We start from the raw sequence: 24,388 nt of genomic DNA, 5'->3' as shown, positions 1-24,388 counted from the left end.
GGCTATACAACATTTATGGTCATTTCCAACTCTAGGCCTCTACTATTTTTCTCTCTTCTTACAACTCTCTTAGGGAGCTGAGTTCTCTCTCTATATATAATGACCAGCAAAGAGCTACTCAATTAAATTAAATAAACAGAACTTGGTTTTATTTTTCCTGAGTAAATCCAAAGGAAAGCTAAGGATCCTATACACACCTTGTTCTTACTATTTCATTTCCTGAAGGAAATATACATATAGATATAGATAGGTATAGATAGATATATAATACCTATGGCATGCACAATGTAATTCATGCTAATTAAAGGGAACACTGTCAGGAGTGGGCTGAGAAAAGGAGGAACACCTTTCACAAAATCATTTGATGGACTTAAGATATGAAGCAATCTACTTCTGGATGGATCTAGAAGACAGGCATAAGACAAGCTGACCTTATATCGCCTCTAGCAGCCTTATAGGTCTCTTACAATGCTTTGTAAACAGAGAGCCACTGAAAAGTTGAAATCCGATAACCCCAGCTTGCCACTAGAGTATTATGCAAGAGAATGCAGAAGTCCTGGACCTTCCGTTGTCCCGCTAAGCTTCTGTTGCTCTTATGAGAGATGTTATACAACTTGCTAATTAGGAAAATCCTGGGCTCTCAGGCTTGGTTAGAGTCCTGACTCAGATGCTCACTAGCTGTGTGGCTTTGACTAAGTTAGAAAACCTCCCTAGACCTCCATCTCCTCATATGTAAAATGGGAAGAATCCCCTTACCTTCTCATAGGGTTACTGCAGAATTAAGCAAAATAATCCACGTAGTGTTCATTGTTAACAATAACAGCTACCATCTATTGAGCCCCTAGAATTGCCGGACATTGTACAGGAATGAACTCACTGGATTCTCTCAATCTTGCAAAGTACATATTGGTTTCTCTTTTTGACAGAGGCTCACAGAAGTTTGAGTAATTTGCTCAAGTTCACACAAGTTCATTCAAACTCGGGTCTGCCTAACCAGAATCCAGCTTCCAAACTCGGGTCTGCCTAACCAGAGTCCAGCTTCTAAGTATTTCTTGCTATAGTCCACTATGCTATATTTTGTTTTATTATTTTTAAAAGAAATTCCTCTGATCTCACACTTGAAGGGCAGTTGAGAGTTTCTTTTCCTAGTGCCTTTAACAATTCAGAAACAGAACAGAATTTGTCAAGGACAGTTTCTCACTTTGGCACCAACTCCAGGCTGGGGCCCTTTACCAGTGTACTATCTTCGTGTCATCTGGCCGAGGCAGCTGCTTTGCATGCCTTCTAGGGTTGGAGCTGGGTAAGTCTCAGTCAGAGACTTATAGCCTATGGTCCCATGTGACAAAACATTTTGCTAAAGATGCTATTTTCTCCTTTTCCCAGACTTTCGTCCCTTTCTGCAGCTGTTTCCCCTTCTTCTTGAGAATTGATAAAAATTCTGAAACTCTTATTTTTACAATTAGTCTCATGTGACCTTACTATTGACAATGACCCAGTTGCTTCTCCCAGCTACAACACAGTTGATAAGATGCCAGTGCTAAGAACAAAGATCACCACCTGACAGGGCCGGGAGCAATCTTTCTGTATTGGGTCCTGGCCTGGCACGCACCATATTCCACCCCTAGTAATGACACTAAGCACAAGGACAGGTCCCGTGTGCTGGGAGCCGACAACTGGCTAAATATTTAACCTAGGAGTTAGCATTCATTCACTTGCTCATCCATTTACACAGTAAATATTTTATTGAGAGCATATTATGTTCCAGGCATTGTATTTAGGCACAAATGACACCAGCAATTAACAGAAGCAGCCAGATTCTTGCCAGAGCTTACATTGTTTTGGATGGAAAAAGACATAAAATATACAAATATGTCAATGAGTGATAAGAGCTACAAATAAAGAATAAAAAAGGATGGTAAGAGTGATGAGAGAATGCAGTTAGCTCTTGAACTACACACATAAGGCCATTAGAATTATCCTATTTTACAGACGAAGATTTGAATAGTTTGCCCAAAGTCACTCAGTGTTAGAGCAGAATTTGCCATATTCTGATACTAACAGTAATAAATACAGCAACAGTGATTACTAGTCACCATCTATTAAGGTAGTTATACAATGGCATGAAGTAGTTATAAAACCCCATTTTATGAATGAAGAAACCAAGACTCAGAAAGGTTAAATAATTTCCTCAAGACTACAAGGTAATGGTGGAGAAAACCCAAACTGAATGGTTCAAATTCCTGATTTTTTCACCACACCTTGCCTCCTGGGTTGAGTTTGTTTTGTCAGAAATTCTTCCTACTAAACTGAAAGTTCCTTGAGGACAGGGATTGCCTCTCCATCATCTCCTGAAAGTTCCACAACATCTGGCATAGAAAGTGTTGAACTTCCTCCATCTGGACCAGCCACATTCCCCAAACAGAACTCTAAATACCCAAGAAATATGGCTGCCAATTCTAACATTCAGACCTCCTCAACCTCCCTTGGCAGTGAGTTGCAGTGTGTAATTAGTACTGCAGGCAATATTACCCTTGAACCCCAGAGTGCCAAATGACATTCAGAGTTCACAATGCAATGGCAACCTGCTAGCATTAGTCTAACCTCCCCAAAATACCCATTTTCCCAAGTGGACTTATGACCTGGACACACTTGTTTGCCTCTTTATTAGACTTGTGTTTGTCTAGGAATGAAAGGAATAAGCAAGTGGGATGCACATGCCTTGCATTTTAATGAGGGCCAGGATCCTTTGGAGTAAAGAGGGCATTGTGATGCATTTGAAGAGCATGCGGACTCTGGCCGCATCACCCCAAGTCCGGGCTAACAATGCTTTCCTCAACATTCCTTGGCGTTGGTCACAGCTGTGCTCTGCACTTGCATACACATCGTGGCTAGCCCATGGTGAATGATCAGATGGGGTGAAGGATGAATGATTTCTCTCCTTACTGTTGTTCAAGTTGCTTCATGGGAGGACAACACAGCTAAATGTAAACATTTTGGGAGCAAGTATAATTCTTTCTGGGTTAAGATTTAGTGAAGAGTGGAGAATTCTCAAAGTCAGGCAAACCTAGGTTCAAACTTCAGGGCTACTGTTCACTAGCTGGCTGTGTCTGGAAACAACTCAACAGATTTTTCTGCTCTCACTGAGCCTTCAGTTCTCAGCTCAGAGAAAGGCCTTCCTGACCCCATCCACACCCTTCACACACACACACATACACACATACATACACACACACACACACACACACACACACACACACACACACACACACGTCATTATTCTCTTTCTCCCCAATCTTTACGCCTTACAATACTTACTCTAACTGTAATAGAGAAGAACCTTCGTATTCTATCACAAGTTAATCACTAAAGGGATGTTGCCTATAAGCTTAAATTATAGATAATGGCCCATCTCTGGGAACCCTGCTTCCCAGGTAATGAGCATTAAGCTAAAATACCTTTGTTTAGCTCACAGGAAACATCCTGACCAGGTCCACCTGTGAATGACTACAGGGAGGAAGAAATGAACACATCCCCTCCGGAGGCTGATGGGAACCAGGAAGTGTTTGACTTTACTCCCTCCCCTTTTAGTAAAAAAGGAGCCTGGATTCTAATTCAGGCAAGTCAGTTCTTTGGGGCACGAGCTCGCCATCTTCCTGGTTGGCTGGCTTTCTGAATAAAGTCATTCTTCCTTGCCCCAGCAACTCGTCTCTCCATTATCGGCCTGTTGTGTGGCGAGCAGTGTGAGCTTAGACTCGGTAACAACTCCTGGCCTGTGTGCCTCTCCCACTAGACTGTAAACTCCATGAGATTAGAAACCAAGTCTATGCCTCTTCTCATTTATCCCCAGAGTCTGGCACAGTGCCTGGCACACAGAGACATTCAATTAATGTTGGTTCAATGAATTAACAAAGGAAGAAGATTGTGACAAGAGAGGAAGGGAAATGTAACCAGAGCGTGGAGGATTGAGACAGAGGAGAAAAGGGATGAGGCAACTGTCCTGCAGCTTTATTCTCTGTAAAATGGCAGCAGAGTTGCTGGAGGCTTCTCCCTCCACCTCCAAGGCTAGAGTTCTCAAGGATTTTCTAGATCCTAGAGGATGGCTAAGCCAACCCTAGGAAAATAATGCTACTTGCTTTGCTCCTGTTTCCATGCACCCCAGGCACGCTAGGAAATTGCAAAACCCTGCTGATAATGGCCATGCATGCTCATGCCACTTCACTTTTGCAAAGCAAAGTCTCTAGGAGTCTTGGCCATGTTTTTAATGACTACATATTGACTTAGCTCTTGAATGGTTTATACACAATATTGCAGATTTTTCCAGTCTTTTCAAGTCATCCAATTCCATCACTCTCAGGGAACAACGTTTATCTCCTAGTCTCCTCAAAAGATCAAGGCTATTCTAATATATTTAACAGGGTCTACATACAGATTTTATTCATAGTGACTCCATACACAAAATATGCTTTGGAGGGTGAGGAATACTGGTAAAAACTGATTTTTTTTTCTAGTTTTTGCCTAAGGATTAAATTATAGATTGAGGTGTTTCTGAGGACAATTGCCTGTCTTGTGCTATTTAAGAAGGTCATTCTCCAGCAGCCTGGCTATATTTTTAGTCAATTTGGAGCCACTGGGGGTGGATATTAGGGCTATAAATATCAGAGGTAATAGTAATAAGGGGTTTAAGGTCCAGTGAGCACTGGATGAACATCCTGTAACATCTCACAGCACGGCTTCCCAAGGCAAACACGGCCAACCAAGGACTAAAAGACACTTTCAGAACAAAGACATCTCTTACAAGCTCACCTCAGAGATATTACGGGTTTGGTCCCAGACCACTGCAATAAATCAAATACCACAATAAAGCAAGTCACGCAAATGTTTTAGTTTCCCAGTGCATATAAAAATGATGTTTACACTATCCTGTAGTCTGTTAAGTGTGCAATAGCATTGTGTCTAAAAATCAGTGCACATAACTTAATTTAAAAATACATTATTGCTAAAAAATGCTAACTGTTGTCTGAGCCATCAGCAAGTCGCAATCTTTTTGCAATAGTCACATCAAAGATCACTGATCACAGATCACATAACAAATATAATAACAATTAAAAAGTCTGGACTATTGCAAGAATCACCAAAATGTGACAGAGACACAAAGTGAGCCATTGCTGCTGGAGAAGTGGTGCCCATTCACTTGTTCCATGCAGGGTTGCTACAAACATTTAGTCTGTAAAGAAAAACGGAAGACAGTATCTGCGAAGCACAGTGAAGCAAATAAAATGAGATATGCCTGTATAAAGAAGCCAGACAAGCATCTTTCCGTGCTGAGATCTGACAAGTAGGGGCGGCTGTGCTCTCTGAGCTTCCTGCCTGAACTGTTCTGTCAATCAACCATGGCAGATGTTCCCAACTTTTCCAAACTCTTTATTTTACCCTTGCTTTGAAATAGTCATTTGAAATAAAAATAATAAATGCCTAGTGGACCACTAGGCAAATGCTCTTCCCGTTTTGTTTTTTTGTTTTTTTTGCTCTTCCCGTTTTTTTAGACATTGTCTCACTTAACCCCAGTAACAATCATACATATAGGAATTATTATCATCTGCAATTCACAAGGGTGGAAACTGAGATACAGAGAAATTAAGCAGTAGAGCTGGGGCTTAAGCATTGTGGCTCCAGAGCCTGGGTGCCTAACCACGACCCCATTCCTTCTGCCTCATCTTCGGGATGGACAGTATTTAATCAGAAATCAGTTTCTCCATTATTAAACCCATTTAGGATAAATGTAATTGACTATCAGCCTTAGGGTCAGCTGTAGTCAGAAGTTTTGGAATTCAACAGACCTTAGTTTGAACTCTAAGAGCTGTGAGAACTTACCCAGTTTTTTAAACTCTGTGGGCCTTCATGTTTTCATTCTAAAAATGGGAATATAGGTAACTCCTTCAAAGGGTGGGTTTGAGCAAGTGTAGGCAAACTTTGCTTGCAAGGGGCCAAATAATAAGTATTTCAGGTCTTGTGAGCCATACAACAATCTCCTATCACAGCTACACACTTGCTGTTGGAGCATGAAAGCAGCCACAAACTATACAGAAACAAACGAGGTGGCTGCGTTTCAACAAAATTTTATTTACAAGATAGGCAGTGACCGGATCTGGCCTGCAGGCTATAGTCCTCCGACCTCTGATTTTGAGGATTACATGAGATAATGCATGTGCTTTGCATGATCCCTGGAACACAAGTCATCAAAAACGGTAATAAAATTATGGTTTCAGCGTGAGATGACAGTGCTTTCAAGTTGGGTCCAAAAAATCCCAACCAAAATCAAGGAAATTTAACATTTTCAGGAACCTCTGAAGTCTTACTTGTGTAAACGTATAATTTTCATAACTTTTGAAATATTGACAAATTATCAACACTCTACCCCCAATATAACCTTATAGGTAGGGTTGCCAGAGACAATACTTTTTTTAGTATTTTCAATATCGGGGACATAATTATACTATAGAAGTATTTCTTGTTTATTTGCCATTGAAGTTAAACTGGGGCATCCTGGAGGTTTTACTGTTGTTGTGTATTTTGGTTCCCTTGCCCGTTTTTTCCTAAATCTGACGACCCTACCTACAGATCTCTGTGATTCCACAATTTGGGAACCACTGGTTTTATCACATAACAAGAATAGCCCAACACAAGCAACAGTTTGTTCTTTCAGGGAGGGAAAGAATTACATTCTTATGGAATTATCCCTAAGGTTCAAAACTAATAAGTCCCCTGGGTAGAAGCCACTGAAACACTATGAGACAACCAGCGCTCTGTGTTCACGGGTGCCAAGAACAAGCTTAGGTCACCCAAGGAAAAAGTGCAATAATCTTGCATTTGTTCCTGCTGATTAAAGTCAAGCAGCTTCCTGGAAATTGCTTGGCGCCCCTCATGTCACTATGTTGAATTAATATCTGAGCAGAATTAATGATGGAAAAACTCAATTATATCCAACACATCCAAAGTTTCGCAGTTGGATTTGTCAGTAATCAAACCGTGTCCTGAGAAAGCCCATTTTGTCAGTAAACAAAGCTTCTGTGTGGAGAAGAAATATTCTGTGCACATAAACACGGTGCCTAAATTCCTGATAAATATTTGATAACGAGGACGTGGATGGAGTAGGTGCCTTCAGCCAATCAGAGATCTTCCAACAAGTAGGATTATAAAATCATTCTCAGGGGATTTAGGGGGGAAAAAAAAACCACGAAAAATCTGGCTCAGCATGCCACAAACGTGTCTTTCAAATTTTAAAGAAGGAAGATGACATTTGACATGTCCATGAAGGTGAAAAGCATTGTGTTTTCATTAAACTAGTGTGGTATTTAGTATCCAGAAGCCAATATCTGAGTTTCAGGTCTACCTCTTCCAAGCTTTGCAACTTTGAATAATTCACTTAGTCTCTCTGAGCCTCTGTTTCCTATCCCTAATGGGCATTGTTACAGAGATGTAAGAATGCCCATCTCTTAGGCTTTGATCAGGGTCAAAGGAGATCACGGTAATGAAAATATTTGCTGTCTGAAACAGCAATATATCGTCAGCTGTCATTCCTAGGGACAACACCATAATCTCTGGTTACCAAAGAGCAAAATAATGTTGTATTGTTACCAGCTGAAGCCATGCTAAGGGGATTATGCTCTTATGAAATCTATATTAATTCAAATCTGTATTAAGCCATAAGAAAGTATCACAAACTGGATGGCTTAAATAACAGAAATGTACTGACTCTCAGTGCTGGAGGCTTAGATGTCCAAAATCAAGGTGTCAGAAGGGTTGGTTCCTTCTGAGGGCTGTGAGGGAGGGATCTGTTCCAGGCCCCTTTTCTTTGGCTTTGTAGATGGCCATCTTCTCTCTGTGTCTCTTCCCATCATCTTCTTCCATGTCTCTGTGTTGAATTTCCCCTTTTTATAAGGACACCAGTCCTATTGGATTAGGGCCCACCCTGATGACCTCACTCTACTTTGATTATCTCTGTAAAGACCCTATGATGGTTAATTGTTATGTGTCGATGTGTTTGGGCTAAGTGATGCCCCTATAGCTGCCAAAACATTTCTGGGGGTGTCTGCGGGGTGTTTCTGGAAGCGACTAGCATTTGAATTGATTGAGTAAAGAAGATCACCCTCGGGACTTCCCTGGTGGTCCAGTGGTAAACAATCCACCTTCCAATGCAGAGGATACGTGTTCCATCCCTGGTCAGGGAACTGAGATCCCACATGCCGCGGGGCAACTAAGCCTGCCCGCCACAACTATTGAGCTCACACACCTCAATGAGACAGCCCATGTGCCGCAAACTACAAGTCGCCACAACTAGAGAGAGAAAACCCGCACGCCACTAGAGAGAAGCCTGTGCACCACAACGAAGAGACTGTGCGCCGTAACAGAAGATCCCATGTGCCTCAACAAAGATCCCATGTGCCGCAACTAAGTCCCGACGCATCCAAAAAAATGAGGAAAGTAAATAAAATAAATAAATTTTTTTTAAAAATCACCCTTAACGAGGCTGGTGAGCACCATCCATCCCACTGAGGGCTTGAATCGAACAAAAAGATAGAGGAAGAGTGAATTTTCTCTCTTTGCTTGAGTTGGGACATCCATCTCCTTCTGCCCTCAGTATCAGTGCTCCTGATTCTCAAACCTTTGGACTCAGACTGGGACTTACACCACTAACCCCGCAATTCTTTCGACTCAAAGTGAATTACACCACCAGTTTTCCTGGTTCTCCAGCTTGAAGACAACACATCAATGGTCCTCTCAGCCTCCATACTCATGTGAGCCAACACATATATACATAGATATATGTATATAGTTGACCCTTGAACAACTCAAGGTTGGGTGCTGACCCTCAGAGCAGTCAAAAACCCGTGTATAACTTTATAGTCAGACTTCTGTACCCACAGTTCCGCACCTATGGATTCAACCAGCTTCAGACTGAGTAGAAATGTAGTACATATTTATTGAAAAAAAATCCATGTATAAGTGGACTCACACAGTTCAAACCTGTGCTGTTCAAGGGTCAAGTGTATATCCTATTGATCCTGTTTCTCTGGAGAACCCTGACTAATATGGAACTTATCTCCAAATAAGATCGCATTTAAAGGTATTGGGGGTTAGGACTTCAAGGAGTGGCAGATAGATACAAATCAACCCATGACAAGATCTTTCATTTATTTTGTTAAAAAGTCACCAAACTGATTCACAGTGTCTCCCAACCAAGGCCTGCTTCTCAGATGAAACATTTCACTCTACAGTGGAGACCTACCTGCTCCTTGAGTGTCTAAGAAGATGAATTATTTACTTTAGAATAAAGATCTAAGGCCATGGCCACATATCTCCTCCAGACACCAGAACATTAGGCAGTGTCTCTCTTTTCAGAGAATTCTCTTTATCCTGCAACATACATGTCATCACTTTTCCTTATATTTAGCTTGGAAACAAAAATTTGTCACCCTGATACAGTCACTGAAGTTTTTAGATTTCAAGCTCAATTCATTGATCAAGAAATGTATTCACTTGTTATCTCTCACTTCTGCATCAAGCCCACAGATTGTTGATACATTTTCAAATCAGATACCTTCATGAAATTAGAGAATTAATAAGTGGAGACACACACACACACACATGCACATAATATCTCATATATAATAGATTTATATAACATAGAATAATAGTGAAGTTTTTAAAGTAAAATTAGACCTTTTTTAAACTCATGCTTTCTTAGCAACTCAATATCAGTTTTTGGTCAACTATCTTGCAATTTTAGAAAATGTAAATGTCCCATACAGATGGATATATGGGTACATGGATGTATGTCTCAGAGGGTCATCAAAGCATTATTTGTAACATCAAAAGATAGAAACAACCTGATGTCCACCAGAAGTTAGTTAAACAAAGCATGAGACAGCTACAGAATGGAACACAATTCACCACCCCCCAAAGACCACGTTTTTGAAAAATATATAATGACATGGGGTAACACACTTGGTATGTTTTAGTGAAAAGCAGGTTACAGAAGGATATGCATGATTCCAATTTTAAGACTACATGTGCATAAAAGAATATAGAAGGGATATTCACTGAAATGTTCACATGCTTATCTATAGGTGCTACGATTGTAGACAATTCTTTGTTTCTTCCTGGTACTTTCCTTAATTTAAACTTTTTCTACAAAATGCATGAATCACTTTAAAAATGAAAATATGACTTTTTCTAATAAATGGGAATTTCCTTCTGAAACGTTACTGCCTTACACATTGTACCATTCATACCACTGGCTGACTATTTTTCACAGATCTTAGTACTGGACTTCTAGGGGATAATAGGGGGAGATCAAATATTTATAAAAATAATTATGTAATTAGCACTTTAATGCAACCCATGGTGTTATAAAAAGGCCTTGATGAAAAAGTATATTCTCAATGAAGGATGCAGAATGCACAGAGGAGGAGTATTCCTGACATAGGAAACGGCCTAAGTAAACAAACAGGCAGCAAAATGCCAGGTTTCCTCCGGGAGTAACAAAAACTTCAGTATGAGTTGTTTGTAAGGTTTCTCACAGAATGCCAGGGCATGAGGCAGGAACATTAAGTCAAGGGATGGATGATCATAAAATTTATTGTTCAAACTAGGACCTTTTGAGAGTGAACGTTGAGTGCTCATAATAGCTACTAGGAGACACCAGGCATGCACTAGGATTATACAGGGAAACCGGGACATAAGACTTCCCTACAAAGGGCTGGGTCACAGTGAGCCTTAAGTGCCAGCCTAAGTAAGATATTTGAACTTCATACACACAGTCTTGGAATCCTGGGGTTGAAAGGAAATGTCAATGCCCTCCAGCTTGGCCACCCCATCCCTGCCTGTCCAAAATTTCCAAGCATATTTATTAAGCCTTTGTTTAAATATCTCTGTGACAAAGAATGCATTGCCTTGGAACAGCTCTGTTAGAAAATTCTTCATTGTATTGAGCTGAAATTTATCTCCCTGTATCTCCCACCCATTTGGCCCAGCACTGCCATCTCAGAGAGAAAAGCACAATACTAATCTCTCTTCCCATGGAGAGTGAAAGATGTAAAGACAGATACTATAGCTCTCTAGACTTTCTCCTTTGCAGGTTAAATGTCCTACAGACATCCTTCCTACAGCATCCCTGAAGTTTGTCACTATTTGCTTTTTTTTCTTTTTTGTGTGTGTGGCACGCGGGCCTCTGACTGCCGTGGCCTCTCCCGTTGCGGAGCACAGGCTCCTGACGTGCAGGCCCAGCGGCCATGGCTCACGGGCCCAGCCGCTCCGCGGTATGTGGGATCCTCCCGGACCGGGGCACGAACCCGTGTCCCCTGCATTGGCAGGCAGACTCTCAACCACTGCGCCACCAGGGAAGCCCTGTCACTATTTGCTTTGTGTCTCTTAATTAGCTTTTAAAATGTTCCTCTCTTGTCATCTCCCTGCTACCATCTTTGTTGGAGCCACCATCCCTTCCTGCTTATACTATAATAACTCCTCCTATGTCGTTTCTCTCCCTCTCTCTCTCTCTCTCTTTCTCTCTCTCTCATTGACCATCCCTCCAACGCTTTGTCCATATTGACCTTTCCAAAACACAAAACTGATTGTGACCCTGCTGTGCTTACGACCTTCAATGGCTCCCTGTTCTTCTCAGGATCGATTACGGCTTCAGAGCATGAAGTTCTATCCCCGACCACCACTCTAGTCTCATCTCCCTCATCCCCTCTCCTCTGTGTGTGTATCCCTTCTCTCAGTTCCTTGCACATGACTTTTGCCCTATGGAAGTTACTGTCACCTGCACTTGGAACCCTCTTCCCTATACCACCTGCGCCTTGATAACCCCTACTCAGCTTTTGGGTTTCAATTTAAACATCACTGCCTCCGGAAAGTCTACCCCAATTCCATTAAGTCTGGATTAAAAACCCCTTCTTAAGTGGTTCCTCAGGGACCTAAGCTTCCCCTATTATACAAGTAAAACATTTAATTAAAATCACCTGCTTATTCATCTAACACCTTTGCTATATTGTGAACTCTGAGAGCAGGTCTGCTCTTTTCAGCACTGTTGTCATAAGTGTCTAGCACATTGATTGGCAAATAGTATGCACGTGTGTGTGCGTGTGTGTATGCGCACGTGTGTGTGTGTGTGTGTGTATATATATGTATGTGCTCAAAAAATGTGTTAATGTGTAGCACCCAGAACCAGGTACAATTGTTCTAAATGTGGTCTGCATAATACAGATTAGAAGGTCTATTGTTTTCCATGTGCTATACACCATACCTCTTTTAATAAAACCTAACATTATTTTATTTTATTTATTTATTTTTTTAAAGAAGATGTTGTGGGTAGGAGTTTATTAATGAATTAATTTATTTTTGCTGTGTTGCGTCTTCATTTCTGTGCTAGGGCTTTCTCTAGTTATGGCAAGCGGGGGCCACTCTTCATCGCGGTGTGCGGGCCTCTCACTATCGCGGCCTCTCGTTGTGGAGCTCAGGCTCCAGACGTGCAGGCTCAGTAGTTGTGGCTCACGGGCCTAGTTGCTCCGCGGCATGTGGGATCTTCCCGGACCAGGGTTTGAACCCGTGTCCCCTGCATTAGCAGGCGGATTCTCAACCACTGCGCCACCAGAGAAGCCCCCTAACATTATTTTAGAAGAAACATCTCATGGTTGATTTATTGTCAGTTTAAATCCCTAAACCTTAACTACATGAAGCCACCACTTCTGTCTTTAACTTTCCCTCTTTTCTCTCTCTCTCTCTCTCTCTCTCTCTCTCTCTCTCTGTCACACACACCCAATAATTTGCAATTGATTTTTGGCAGCCATGCATGATATATTTTATATCTATTTTTGCACACTGCTTCTAAAAATAAAAAGTCAAAGTATGCTACAACTAACTGATAACTTCTGGACTCCTAATCCTTATGCCTTTTCTCTGAGCAAATGTGATCAGTGTGCTATGCCTTCATGGATGTTAAGAATATTGAATAAAACAGGAATGAAGATGGACCCCAGTAGCATACCATCCTAAAGACGTCCATCTGTCAATCAGCTATTCTTTAGTAAACGCATCCAGTCATTAATCCGGCCCACGTGCATGCTTCTAATCCAGAAGAATATCACAGGATCTGGGCCCTTCCTAAAACCAAGGTTTTTGAATTGATTAATGTTAAGTGAGTATAACCATGTTCCAGGTATTTTCACAAACTTTATTTTAGTCACCATTTCCAACACCTACTATCCTTTTTAATAGATGCTAAAACTATCATTCAGAGAGAAAGTCACACAACGAGCAAGTGCCAAAGCAGGGACATGAGCCCAAGTCCTGTGACTCCAAACTCAATACCACACATTACACTGAGATCCTCTAAAAGAGAGAATATGCATTATTGGACTTACGTGGGTTCCTATTAATCACCACCTACTCTCCCAAATATCTGTTGAATGAATGAATTCTTTTTTTTTTTTAAGATGTTGGGGGTAGGAGTTCATTAATTAATTTATTTATTTTTGCTGTGTTGGGTCTTCGTTTCTGTACGAGGGCTTTCTCTAGTTGTGGCGAGCGGGGGCCACTCTTCATCGCGGTGCGGAGGCCTCTCACTATCGCGGCCTCTCCTGTCGCGGAGCACAGGCTCCAGACGCGCAGGCTCAGTAGTTGTGGCGCACGGGCTTAGTTGCTCCGTGGCATGTGGGATCTTCCCAGACCAGGGCTCGAACCCGTGTCCCCTGCATTAGCAGGCAGATTCTCAACCACTAGGCCACCAGGGAAGCCCTGAATGAATTCTTTGATTCAAGATTCCTAACCCGAGGTTCATGACAACACAAGGGGTTCCAAGAGTAGGCTTGTACGAACCTCCTGAAAGTTTATGGAAAGTACCATGTTTGTATATTGTGCATTTTTTCTGAGGAGAGTAATGTACATTTGAGTCCCACGAGGACTGTGGCTCCAAACAAGAATAATCTGCAGTTTAAGTAACTCTCTTCATCATCATTCACCTCTGTCTAGAGTTTCAAATGCACAAATTTCTTTAGAAAATCAAACTGAATGTTTTCATCTGTAGCCTCCATCACTCTCTAGCAGCTCTTAGAGAGCTCACCTGTTGGTCCCTTCTGAGCCTTCCTTCTGGTATCAAAAGATGCCAGCTTGTATCTTTGATATCAGCTTATCAAAAGGCTCTCTTACAAGTCCACCTAGCTTGGTCTTCAACCTCTTCCTGGGCCAGGTACTATACTGAAAACGGTTCCCTCGCTTTCACAAAGCCAAAGCAAAATTGCAAACAGCTTTTTGTGCAGCTTTTCCCAGCCTTGGGCAAGGTTGGGATAGATGTGGACAGCAGTAGGAGAAAGCCACTGGGATGTGGATGGGAGAGGGAGCTGGTAGACCTGGAGAGTTGGGGGATTATCTTAAGTACCCAGAAAGTCCACACCCTTCTTCTGTTAAATAATTGGAAGACTATACCTTTTCCTGATAATCAGGGTTGACTTTCATTCTTCATTCTTTACCATGTTGTATTATACATTGTATCTCTTTCATCTTATTCAATGCCTGGAGATCATAGTCATTGACAAGAATTGTACAAGAATTCCCACAAATTTACTGAGCATCCTCATTGGGTCCAGGCTATAGGCTCGAAGTATACTCAGACAAACAGAGCTGATGCCGGCCCTCGAGGAGTCTACAGACCAGTGGAGGACAGACAAGTAAATAGATACTTGCAAAAAAGAATGGTAAATGCTCTGATAGAAGGAACAGAGGAAGCTCTGGGAAAAAAGGGGAGAGCCACCCACCCATTCTGAAGGATGAGGGGCGGTCTCCAAGAGAAAGTGGCTCTCAGCTGAGTCCTTAGGGAAAAATAGAAGTTAGACCTAACAGAAGGACAAAGAGGAAAGTCTTGTTTAGTAAATAGTTTGATATGCATAAATTTGCATACAACATGCATAAAGTGTGTATTAAAATGTGCATAACATGTGTAGAGGGAGTGACTGATGAGAGATAAAAGGGAAGAGAAAGGCAAGTCCCAGAGAACCTGTGTACATCAACATTATTCTCAAAAGGAAAAAAATAGAAATCCACAGTAGACGTTTCAAAAAAGATCTGCATGATCATATTGCATTTTAGAAAGACCATTTGATACAGTATGGTGACAAGACAGGGGCCATGGGGATGGGTAGTAGTGGCCTCAAATGAGACTAACAGAAAGTTTTGACCAGAATCAAATTTGGGGTGGTACTGACTTACACTAAAACAGTGGAAGCTGAGCTGGAGACACAGGTATGTGTATGAAATGCATTAAGCAGGGAGAGCAGATAGGACTAGGTGTCATGAATGAAAGAGAGGAATGAGATTCTGTCATGTCTGGCTTGGACAATTAGGGATGCCATTTGAGCACTGGAGAATAGAAAAGGAGGAGCAGGCCTGGGAGAGAATGAGAGAAGACAAATTCAATTTGAACATGTTGATTTTAAGGTGCTCCATGGAGATGCACCTTAAAGTGGAGATGCTCTATAGAAAAGGTTGGTATTTAGGAGAAATATCTAGATAGGCTATAGATTTGTATGTAGTGGGTGAACCCATGGGGGTAGAAGAGGTTTCCTAGGGAGACTACTGGATGGAAAGGGAAGAGAGTCAAGGAACACAGGGGCACACCAATGCTGATGAAGGGAAGAACTTTAGAGGCGTTAAGTGAAACTCAGAAGGTCAGAGGAAAACCAGGGAAGTGTGGTATCAAAGAATCCAGGACAGAGTTTAATAAAAAAAAAGAAAGAAAGAAAGAGAGGGATGGTGTGGGGGATGGCCAACAGTTCAAAATGACACAGAGAAGACTTGGGGGAGGTTGAACACAACACACTCTCTGGCTTAGCTCCCAAGAGTTCTCTGGTGGCCCTGGCCAAGGTTTGTCTTCAGAAGGGAGGGCAGAAGCCATTGACTGTGGATGAGCAAGTTACTGGGTAGTGGGGGCATTGAGATGGTGAATGTCACCCACTCGTTCAAGAAGTTTGGTGGGGCAGACTTCCCTGGTGGCTCAGTGGTTAAGAATCCGCCTGCCAAAGCAGGGGACACCGGTTCAAGCCCTGGTCCGGGAAGATCCCACATGCCGCAGAGCAACTATTGAGCCTGTGGTCTAGAGCCTGCGAACCACAACTACTGAAGCCCGCATCGCGGGCACCACGACGAAGAGTAGCCCCGGCTCGCTGCAACTAGAGAAATCCTGAGTGCAGCAACCAAGACCCAACACAGCCAAAAATTAAATAAATTTGTTTATTTAAATAAAAAACGTTTGGTGGGAAGGTAAAGGAGAAAAAAATTTTCAGCTAGAGAGGAAGTGCAGAAACTCAACAAACATCGATTGACTGAAGTGAGGAAGACGTCCTATTCCCGGCAGACCTGGCTGGGTGAAAAATTCATAAACAAATGCCAGAACCGGCTTCCCTCTCTGCGTCCTGCTGAGCGCTAGAAAGGCTTTTGTTTTCATTGCCTTTATCAGTGAGAAGCGGCTCGGTTCGGGGCTGAACCTGTTAAAATGAAACCAGAGTGTGTAGCAGGACAGCCATCGAAAGCCTTGGACCCACCGCTCGCACCTGAACGCCGGCTGCCCCTTCCGACCCTCCCCACCTGCCGTATTTGCCCTGCGAGATTTCCAAGTCCGGATCAGAAGCACCCCTGCTCAGCTGAGACTCCGGGTTCCCTCAACTCTTCTCCAAAACCGAGCCAGATTCATTTGAAAGTCAGCTTGTTCAAATAGTGAAGTACAAAGGGCCGAGGGGCTGGCTGTGCCGCCGCCGGCTGTGTGCACGCCGGGCAACACCTTCCCTTTGTGGAGCCCCCGAGGGGACCCGGCCATGTGGAACGGGCTCCCTCCATCTGCGAGATGTCTGTTGCCTTTGGAGTCAAGTGTGGGATCCCACAGCACATTACAGAAGCAGATGACTTTAAAAATCCCTATCCTCTCCGCAAAGCCCTGGTCCAACAGGTAATCCACCAAACGCCGAGCCCTCTCGCGGCCCCGGAGGACCGAGCTCCCCGAACCCCGAGACCCGCTGCGCCCAGGGGAGCTCCCACTTGGCACAGGTTCCAGCCGCGGTGACCGGAGACTCGTCCGCGGCCCCTCTCTGCAGGGACTACCGGCTGGGTTTCCAGAAACGAGATACATATTTACAAACCCAAACATTCCCTGGCAACCAAAGCTCGAAATGAGTTCCGCTCTGCATCTCGCGCGCCTGGAAATCGCTGCAGCTGAGTGCACGGGAACGCAGCCCAACGGGGACCGCTTTCCGGCACATCCGGAGGCCCTTTGCAAGGTTTCTCGGCTGACAGAACAGCAGCTGGGACCCGGGAGCCCAAGCAATGGAGGACGGGGAGAGGGAGGCGCCTACCGTACCCGCTCGGCGCGGCGGCTCATTGCTGCGGGCGTCTGGGCGCCTGCTCCGACCCGGGCGCTGCGGACGCGGCCTCTGCTGTGAGCTCTGCCCCGGGACGGCTGCCTCGGGCTGCTCTTGTTTGCACTGGGCCGTTTGCTTTTGGGATTTCTCCAATGCAGATGTAGTCAGGGGGCCGCTGTCCCGGGGGACAATGATTCCATTGGAAGCTGGCCTTTGACAAGACTCACACATGACCTTTGACTAAAATGGCTTTGGGGAAGGAAAGTGACCGGAGGCTGAAGACCGGGCATCCAGGGCAGCCGTCCGCATTCCCACCCCCAACAGTGCCAAGTTAATTTTTCATCCCGTAATCTTTCAAGGAGACTCTCAGCGAGGTTTGATTTGCCATTTCTCCCTCATTCTGCCGGATTCTTTATCCGGGGTTTCCGAAAGGATTTTGCTGCCGAAGTTTCCTGCCGTGTTGTTGATGAGTTCCCTGAATTAGCATTCCCAGGTTAAACGCGAGAAGTATGTTGTATAAATTCCTCTAACACTCTGGAAAATAATACCCCCATTTTTTCCCCTAAAGCATGCTACAATTGACAAAGGGCTTGTGACAATCATGCTGTCACTTGGCCTCCCAAACAATGCCAGGAAGACTCTCCTATTACTACCATTTTACACATAAAGAAAAAGAAGCTCCAGAAAAATAAGACATTTGCCCCATCACCCAACCAGAAAGTGAAATCTGAGTCTTCTCAATCACATCCTGTCCGCATCCACAAACCACCCACCTCCCTGCTGGGTGACCCACCCCAGTAACTTAATTATAACACGTAAGCACATGTCATAATGCATAATACACAGCAAGAGTAACTATAGAACATTTTAATGTTTGGATTATAAAAGCGTTAGAAAGTGTTTTAAAATAATAGCTGTTTTGGTTAAGGATATCCACAGATATCTTGAGTTCATGGACCACGTTTCTTTATGGTCTAATTTTTTCTCTTTACCAGCTGCTAAAAGAATGCTATAGGAACCAGACTGGCAACTCTGAGGTTCTGGTGCAAGTCTAGGGATTCCTGAGGCTGCTACGAGAGTCTGTCACTAGTCATGACCAGAGCCTTTTTCCCTCCTTTTTCTGGGTCCTTCCAGATGGCACAATGCTAAATAGAAGGGGAAGAGGCTGTGGGATTGTAAAGAAAGCCCCCGTGAACAAGGAGGCAGCCTCCCTGATTTTAGTGTGAAAAGGAGAGCTGTGATGGGGGTCTGCGGAGATGCTCCAGAGATGTCTGGTCTGGCCAATGGCATCACCCTCATTTTTTCGTGATACTCACACTCAGCCTGGCAGGACTGGAAGGAGTCAGCCAGGAGGAGAAGAGGAAGAAGCACATCACTGACTCATACAACATCATGTCCAAAAGCTGTCCTGATGCCTTTGGCAAACTGAAAATAGTTCCTGCAGACAAGAGCGGAGGGTGTGGGAGGCAGTGTCTAGATAGGAGGGTGTGGGTTTGGACTCTGACCAGCCTCCTGTGTCACCTGAGGGAATTTGGACTTCATCCTGCGGAGCCCAATGGGTTAATATAACTGGCTCCGCGTTACCAGCTCATAAGAAAAGGATGCAGGAGTCCTATGCTGTTCTACAACAAGAAGAATATATATATCAACCTGGCTTGGTGGTTATGGGCATTGGCTTCATCAGACAGATGCAGTTTCTTCTTCTTCCTAGCTACAAAAATGCGAGCGGGCTTCCCTGGTGGCGCAGTGGTTGAGAGTCCGCCTGCCGATGTAGGGGACACGGGTTCGTGCCCTGATCCGGGAAGATCCCACATGCCGCGGAGTGGCTGGGCCCGTGAGCCATGGCCGAAAAAAAAAAAAATGCGAGCAATATATTTAACCTCAGTAAGCCTCAGTTTTCTCAGCAGTGAAATGGGGATTATGGTACATGCTATGAGAATTAAATGAAATTATGTAGGTAAAACCCCTTGCCTTTCTTCTGACATACAGTCGTGCTCAGCAACAGGTAGCTACTGTTGTCTTTTAAAGTATTGATGCTTTAATGTGTGCAGCAGCTACCATGGAATAGGAACTCCCTTCCTTCCAGCTCATTCCCTTCTCCCCATTATACGTTTTTGGCTTTTGACTCATTAGAGTTTGTCCTTTATTCTTTCCACTTTGTTCCTCCTTCTCGACATTACTTCCTTCCTTTATGTCCTAGCCTAGACTTTAATGTCGGTTTCGATCTTACTCTCCTTCCACCTCAGTTTGTTCATTTCCTGGTCCAACCACTGCCATATACCATCTGCAAACCCTCAGCCACGATGTAACGGTCTGCTAGAGCTACACAGCATCACACACCGTGTCCACTGGCACCACCACCTGTGTGTGCTCTGCAGCCTAGGTGCCGGGTCCAGCACCACTGTATTCCTTATGAGTGTCCCTGGTCAGCCCACCTCTTCACTTCCACAAAGTCACTCTTCCCACCCCTGGAGAACCCGGACCCCACTCCCAGCTGACTTTCAGCAAACGACCTCCTCTCCCCCAGCAAAGGGCACAAGCACTATCAGGAGGGAACTCTGCTTCCTGTCCTTGCACCAGAAAACTTATTTCCAGTCTCCACACCTTGCCTCCCACTTTCGAAGTGGCCCTCCTTCTGTATGCTATGGAATCCCTCTCTTCCCATGTCTTCTGGAACATTCTTTCATCAGCCATCCCTCTATCCTTCAGTTTCTTCTTTACTGATTTCACTAGTTCATTTATTCATCAGACATTTATACATTGCATGTATAAATCACATGACAGTCAGCATCTTTGATTCTAGGAATACAAGAATAAATAAAATATCACAGGGGCTTCCCTGGTGGCGCAGTGGTTGAGAGTCCGCCTGCCAATGCAGGGGACACGGGTTCGTGTCCCGGTCCGGGAGGGTCCCACATGCCGCGGAGAGGCTGGGCCCATGAGCCATGGCTGCTGAGCCTGTGCGTCCAGAGCCTGTGCTCCGCAACGGGAGAGGCTGCGGCAGTGAGAGGCCCGCGTACCGCAAAAAAAAAAAAAAATCACAGTCGCTAAACATATTCAACTGTCTCTCATACAATGTACTCCGTTTTTCCTAATACGGTCTGAATACATGCCTGTTCGTTTTAACAACAATAACAACACACACACACACCACATGTATCCACTGTCTAGAACATACTTCCTGTGGATCTTCCAAGGTCAGTTCCTTCCTTTAGAACCAGGCTTGAAGTCACCTCCTCAAAGAGACCTTCCCTGACAGCCAATATAGGGAACCATCCTCTCCCTCATCATCAGCTACCTGTTAGCCTTCTTTATGTCCATCACATCATTTATCCCATGTTGTAATGAGAGATTCCCTTGTTCCCTTACTTGCCTATTTCCTGCTGCTTCCACTAGTCTGAACCTTCATGAGGGCTTGGACCCATCTTTTAGTCACTGCTGTATCCCCAGTGCCCAGGGTGTACTTAATAGGCTCTCAGAAAACGTTTGTTGATTGTTAAACCCCCAGGTGCCACACCATCTTCGCCTTAATCTTTTTTTAATTTTTTATCTCCATCAGACATCCTACTGGTTTTCAACATTGACTACAATTAGAATTCCCTGAGGAGTTTTGAAAAATCCTGATGCCCAGAGCACCCTCTGGGATGAGACCTTGGTACCAGTTTTGGTAAGCTTTCCAGGCAATCGTAAAGCCAAGCTTGAGACCACTGACCTAACCTCTGCCTGACACGTGGGTGATGCTTGAGAAGGAAATGAAGGGATGAATGAATGATTCAAGGGATGGGGTCACTTCGCTCCAGCTTATCCTTCAATCCTCTTCCCCTGAGTCCTCCCATTCATCATGTTATCCAGGCATGCAAACCGCAAAACAAGTCCTGCACTGTCCTTGCTCCAAGCTTTCACGTGATATCAGCTCTACCAAGAGCACCCATAGAGCATCTCAGCTGTCTAAGGAGTTTCCTTGCCTCTGGACTTCCCGGTAAAATCTGGATTGGGGCTCCATACCAACTCCTCTGCCAGATCTTTCCCAGTGTCCCCAAAGGGCTCACCTTTCTCTTTGCACGTGTCCCCGTTAGAGCCGTTGTGCTGCCGCCAGCAGCTGTGTCATGATTGGTTTTGACCCGGTGATCCTTCCTCCTTGTACCCCCATGTCTTGCAGACCGCCCAACCAGAGATAAATTAATGGATTACCACATTAAACAAGTTTTTAAAGAGATGCTCTATGTTTTTTTTTTGTTTGGGGATTTTTAACAGCCTAATTGAGCTGTAAATCACGTAACATAAAATTTCTCAATTTAAATGGTACAAGTCATGGTTTTTAGGATATTCACAGGGTTAACTATCACCACAATCAATTCTAGAACGTTTTCATCACTCCAGGAAGAAACATTGTACCCCTTAATTATCACTCCCCATGACTGCTCAGCCCCCCAGCCCTAGATAACCACTAATCTACTTTCTGTCTCTATAGATTTGCCTCTTCCGGACATTTCACATAAATGGAGTCATACACTCCTTGTTTTGTGTGTGTGTGTGATAGGCATTTACTTCCACATTTGAAGACTTATTTGGCCGCAGGATCCCTCTCATATTGAGTCGATGTGGCAGATTATGGACTCTGTAGAGAGATCTTGGAGGACAAACCAAAGCAGTATTTCTTAGACCACATTACACAGCAACCTGGTAAATTACCAAATTCCTGAGCTGGGGGAAGGAGGATACAGGGATTAGCTACACCTGCTACCGCAGAAGAAAGGGACAGCGGTTGGATTCCCGGATGGCTCAGCTCTGCCACACCAGTCCCGTCACAGCCAGGCCACTGGGACAGGACTTCCTGCACCAGAAGGACGCCACATCGAGGACAAACTGCCTGGATCAGACTCTAGCTTTGCCACATGTTAGCTGTTACTCTTCATTCCCAGCTACCTCATTTCTAAAAAGAGGATAAAAACAACCCTACCTTATAAGCACCACATCATAGGATCGTGATAAAGATGAAATGAGGGGATGCATAGCAAGTGCACAGCACAGCACTTGGGCCATTACAAGTGCCTGATAAATATTTATGGTGTGGTACTTGTCGATGTTTGACTACAGCTGTTTTCATATTGTTCTTCTAAGTAAAATTTAATATGCGAAAAAGGTTCTGCTGCTTTACAAAATAATTCAAACCGTTATTCTGGGAAAATTTCACACACCATGCAGATACCCACTGCCAGATGGTCGTCTGTGTTTTGCTTGATGACAGTAGGGACAGTGGCAAGATGTAGCTGAACCCAAAGAGTACTTGTCAATGGAAAGTTGGAGGGAGGAGACGGATTAGGTCCATTCCTGGCATAAAAAGCTGATGGAGAGAACCTACTTCTTCCCACCAAATGCTCATCAGTGCCATTAGCAGGCAGAGGATGTAGGCTAAATGGACCCTGTGTCTTGTCTTGTTTATCTGCACTCCTCTCCAGCAATTTCTTTACTTTCCTTGTACTGTTATGTGTCAGCCCTGCCTCTGGCATCCTCTGCTAAGCCCTCCTACGGTGTCTCTTAGGTACATCTGAATTCAACATGTAGGTAGCTACAAACAACAAATGCTGGAGAGGGTGTGGAGAAAAGGGAACCCTCTTGCACTGTTGGTGGGAATGTAAATTGATACAGCCACTATGGAGAACAGTATGGAGGTTCCTTAAAAAACTAAAAATAGAACTACCATAAGACCCAGCAATCCCACTACTGGGCATATACCCTGAGAAAACCGTAATTCAAAAAGACACATGCACCCCAATGTTCCTTGCAGCTCTATTTACAATAGCCAGGTCATGGAAGCAACCTAAATGCCCATTGACAGACGAATGGATAAAGAAGATGTGGCACATATATACAGTGGAATATTTCTCAGCCATAAAATGGAACGAAATTGGGTCATTTGTAGTGAGGTGGATGGACCTAGAGTCTGTCATACAGAGTGAAGTAAGTCAGAAAGAGAAAAACAAATATTGTATATTAACGCATATATGTGGAATCTAGAAAAATGGTACAGATGAACTGGTTTGCAAGGCAGAAATAGAGACACAGATGTAGAGAACAAACGTATGGACACCAAGGCAGGAAGCTGGGTGGGGGGGTGGTGATGGTGGGATGAACTGGGAGATTGGGATTGACATATATACACTAATATGTATAAAATAGATAACTAATCAGAACCTGCTGTATAAAAAATAAATTTAAAAAAAACCACGTAAGTGGCTGACCCTTGGTAGGCAATCCAATGGTCAGACACATCCATCTGTAGCAAGTGGGCACAGGATCTACCCATTTTGCTATCAAGTGGTCAATTATCCTGCCAGCTCCAGGGGTGCTGTTCTTGCCTATAAGCATCCAGTGTCTATTTCGAGTTACAGAGGGTAATTCGCGGACCTTCATCTGACTTCTGCTGCTTTGAATGGCCTTTCCTGCACATCTGGCAAACCTCTGTACAGATTCAGCTCAACTGTCTCTCTTTCTTGACTTCCTCCCCTCTGTGATCTCACAGCCCCTGTACATGCCTGTGGGGCAGAGCCTAGACAGTGTCCAGTCATCACCTGTGCGTATGACTGTGAACAACTAAAACACAAGGACCTTTTTCATTTATTTCTGTGTCTCCTATTAATAGCCCTGGGCCTAGCACACGAGGCTCGCTCCTCCAATTTTACAGATATATATTGAGAGCCTACTATGGGCTGACACTTCAAAATGCAAATATTTCAGAGAAGCACGGGAGTTTCACTTTGAAAGGAGTTTTGAGACAAGCAAATGAAGCCCAGAAAAGGTTGTGTCTTATCAAGTTTCTACAATGCCTGAGAAAGGAAAATATTGGGGATAGAATTCAACTCTCCTGACACATTGTTCTTTTAAGGCAGGGATTTTTTTTTTTCCTTTGGTTAAAATAACAGATTTTGGGGGACTTCCCTGGTGACCCAGTGGTTACAACTCCATGTTTCCACTGCAGGGGTCAC

At 43.9% G+C, this 24,388-nt stretch overlaps 1 protein-coding gene across 7 annotated transcripts in view; it reads right to left on the bottom strand.

Annotated features, from left to right (window-relative positions):
* ENPP2 (ectonucleotide pyrophosphatase/phosphodiesterase 2) overlaps nt 1-17,866 on the bottom strand; it is a 107,973-nt gene extending 90,107 nt beyond the window's left edge. For 5 of the 7 annotated variants that reach the window (XM_067711407.1, XM_067711409.1, XM_067711408.1 and 2 more), the window contains exon 1: nt 17,184-17,318. In XM_067711407.1, the coding sequence (XP_067567508.1) occupies nt 17,184-17,303 (120 nt within the window). In that variant the 5' untranslated portion in view covers nt 17,304-17,318. Of the gene's footprint in view, nt 1-13,045; nt 13,162-17,183; nt 17,319-17,401 lie in introns of those variants that run through there. The other 2 variants (XM_067711413.1, XM_067711412.1) reach the window with 2 other exon arrangements.
* Nucleotides 17,867-24,388: the final 6,522 nt, after the last annotated feature.

Source organism: Pseudorca crassidens, chromosome 17, assembly GCF_039906515.1.
Source record: "Pseudorca crassidens isolate mPseCra1 chromosome 17, mPseCra1.hap1, whole genome shotgun sequence".
Lineage (NCBI taxonomy): Eukaryota > Metazoa > Chordata > Mammalia > Artiodactyla > Delphinidae > Pseudorca > Pseudorca crassidens.
Note: the sequence above shows the minus strand (reverse complement) of the source record. Positions and strands in the feature narration are given on the sequence as shown.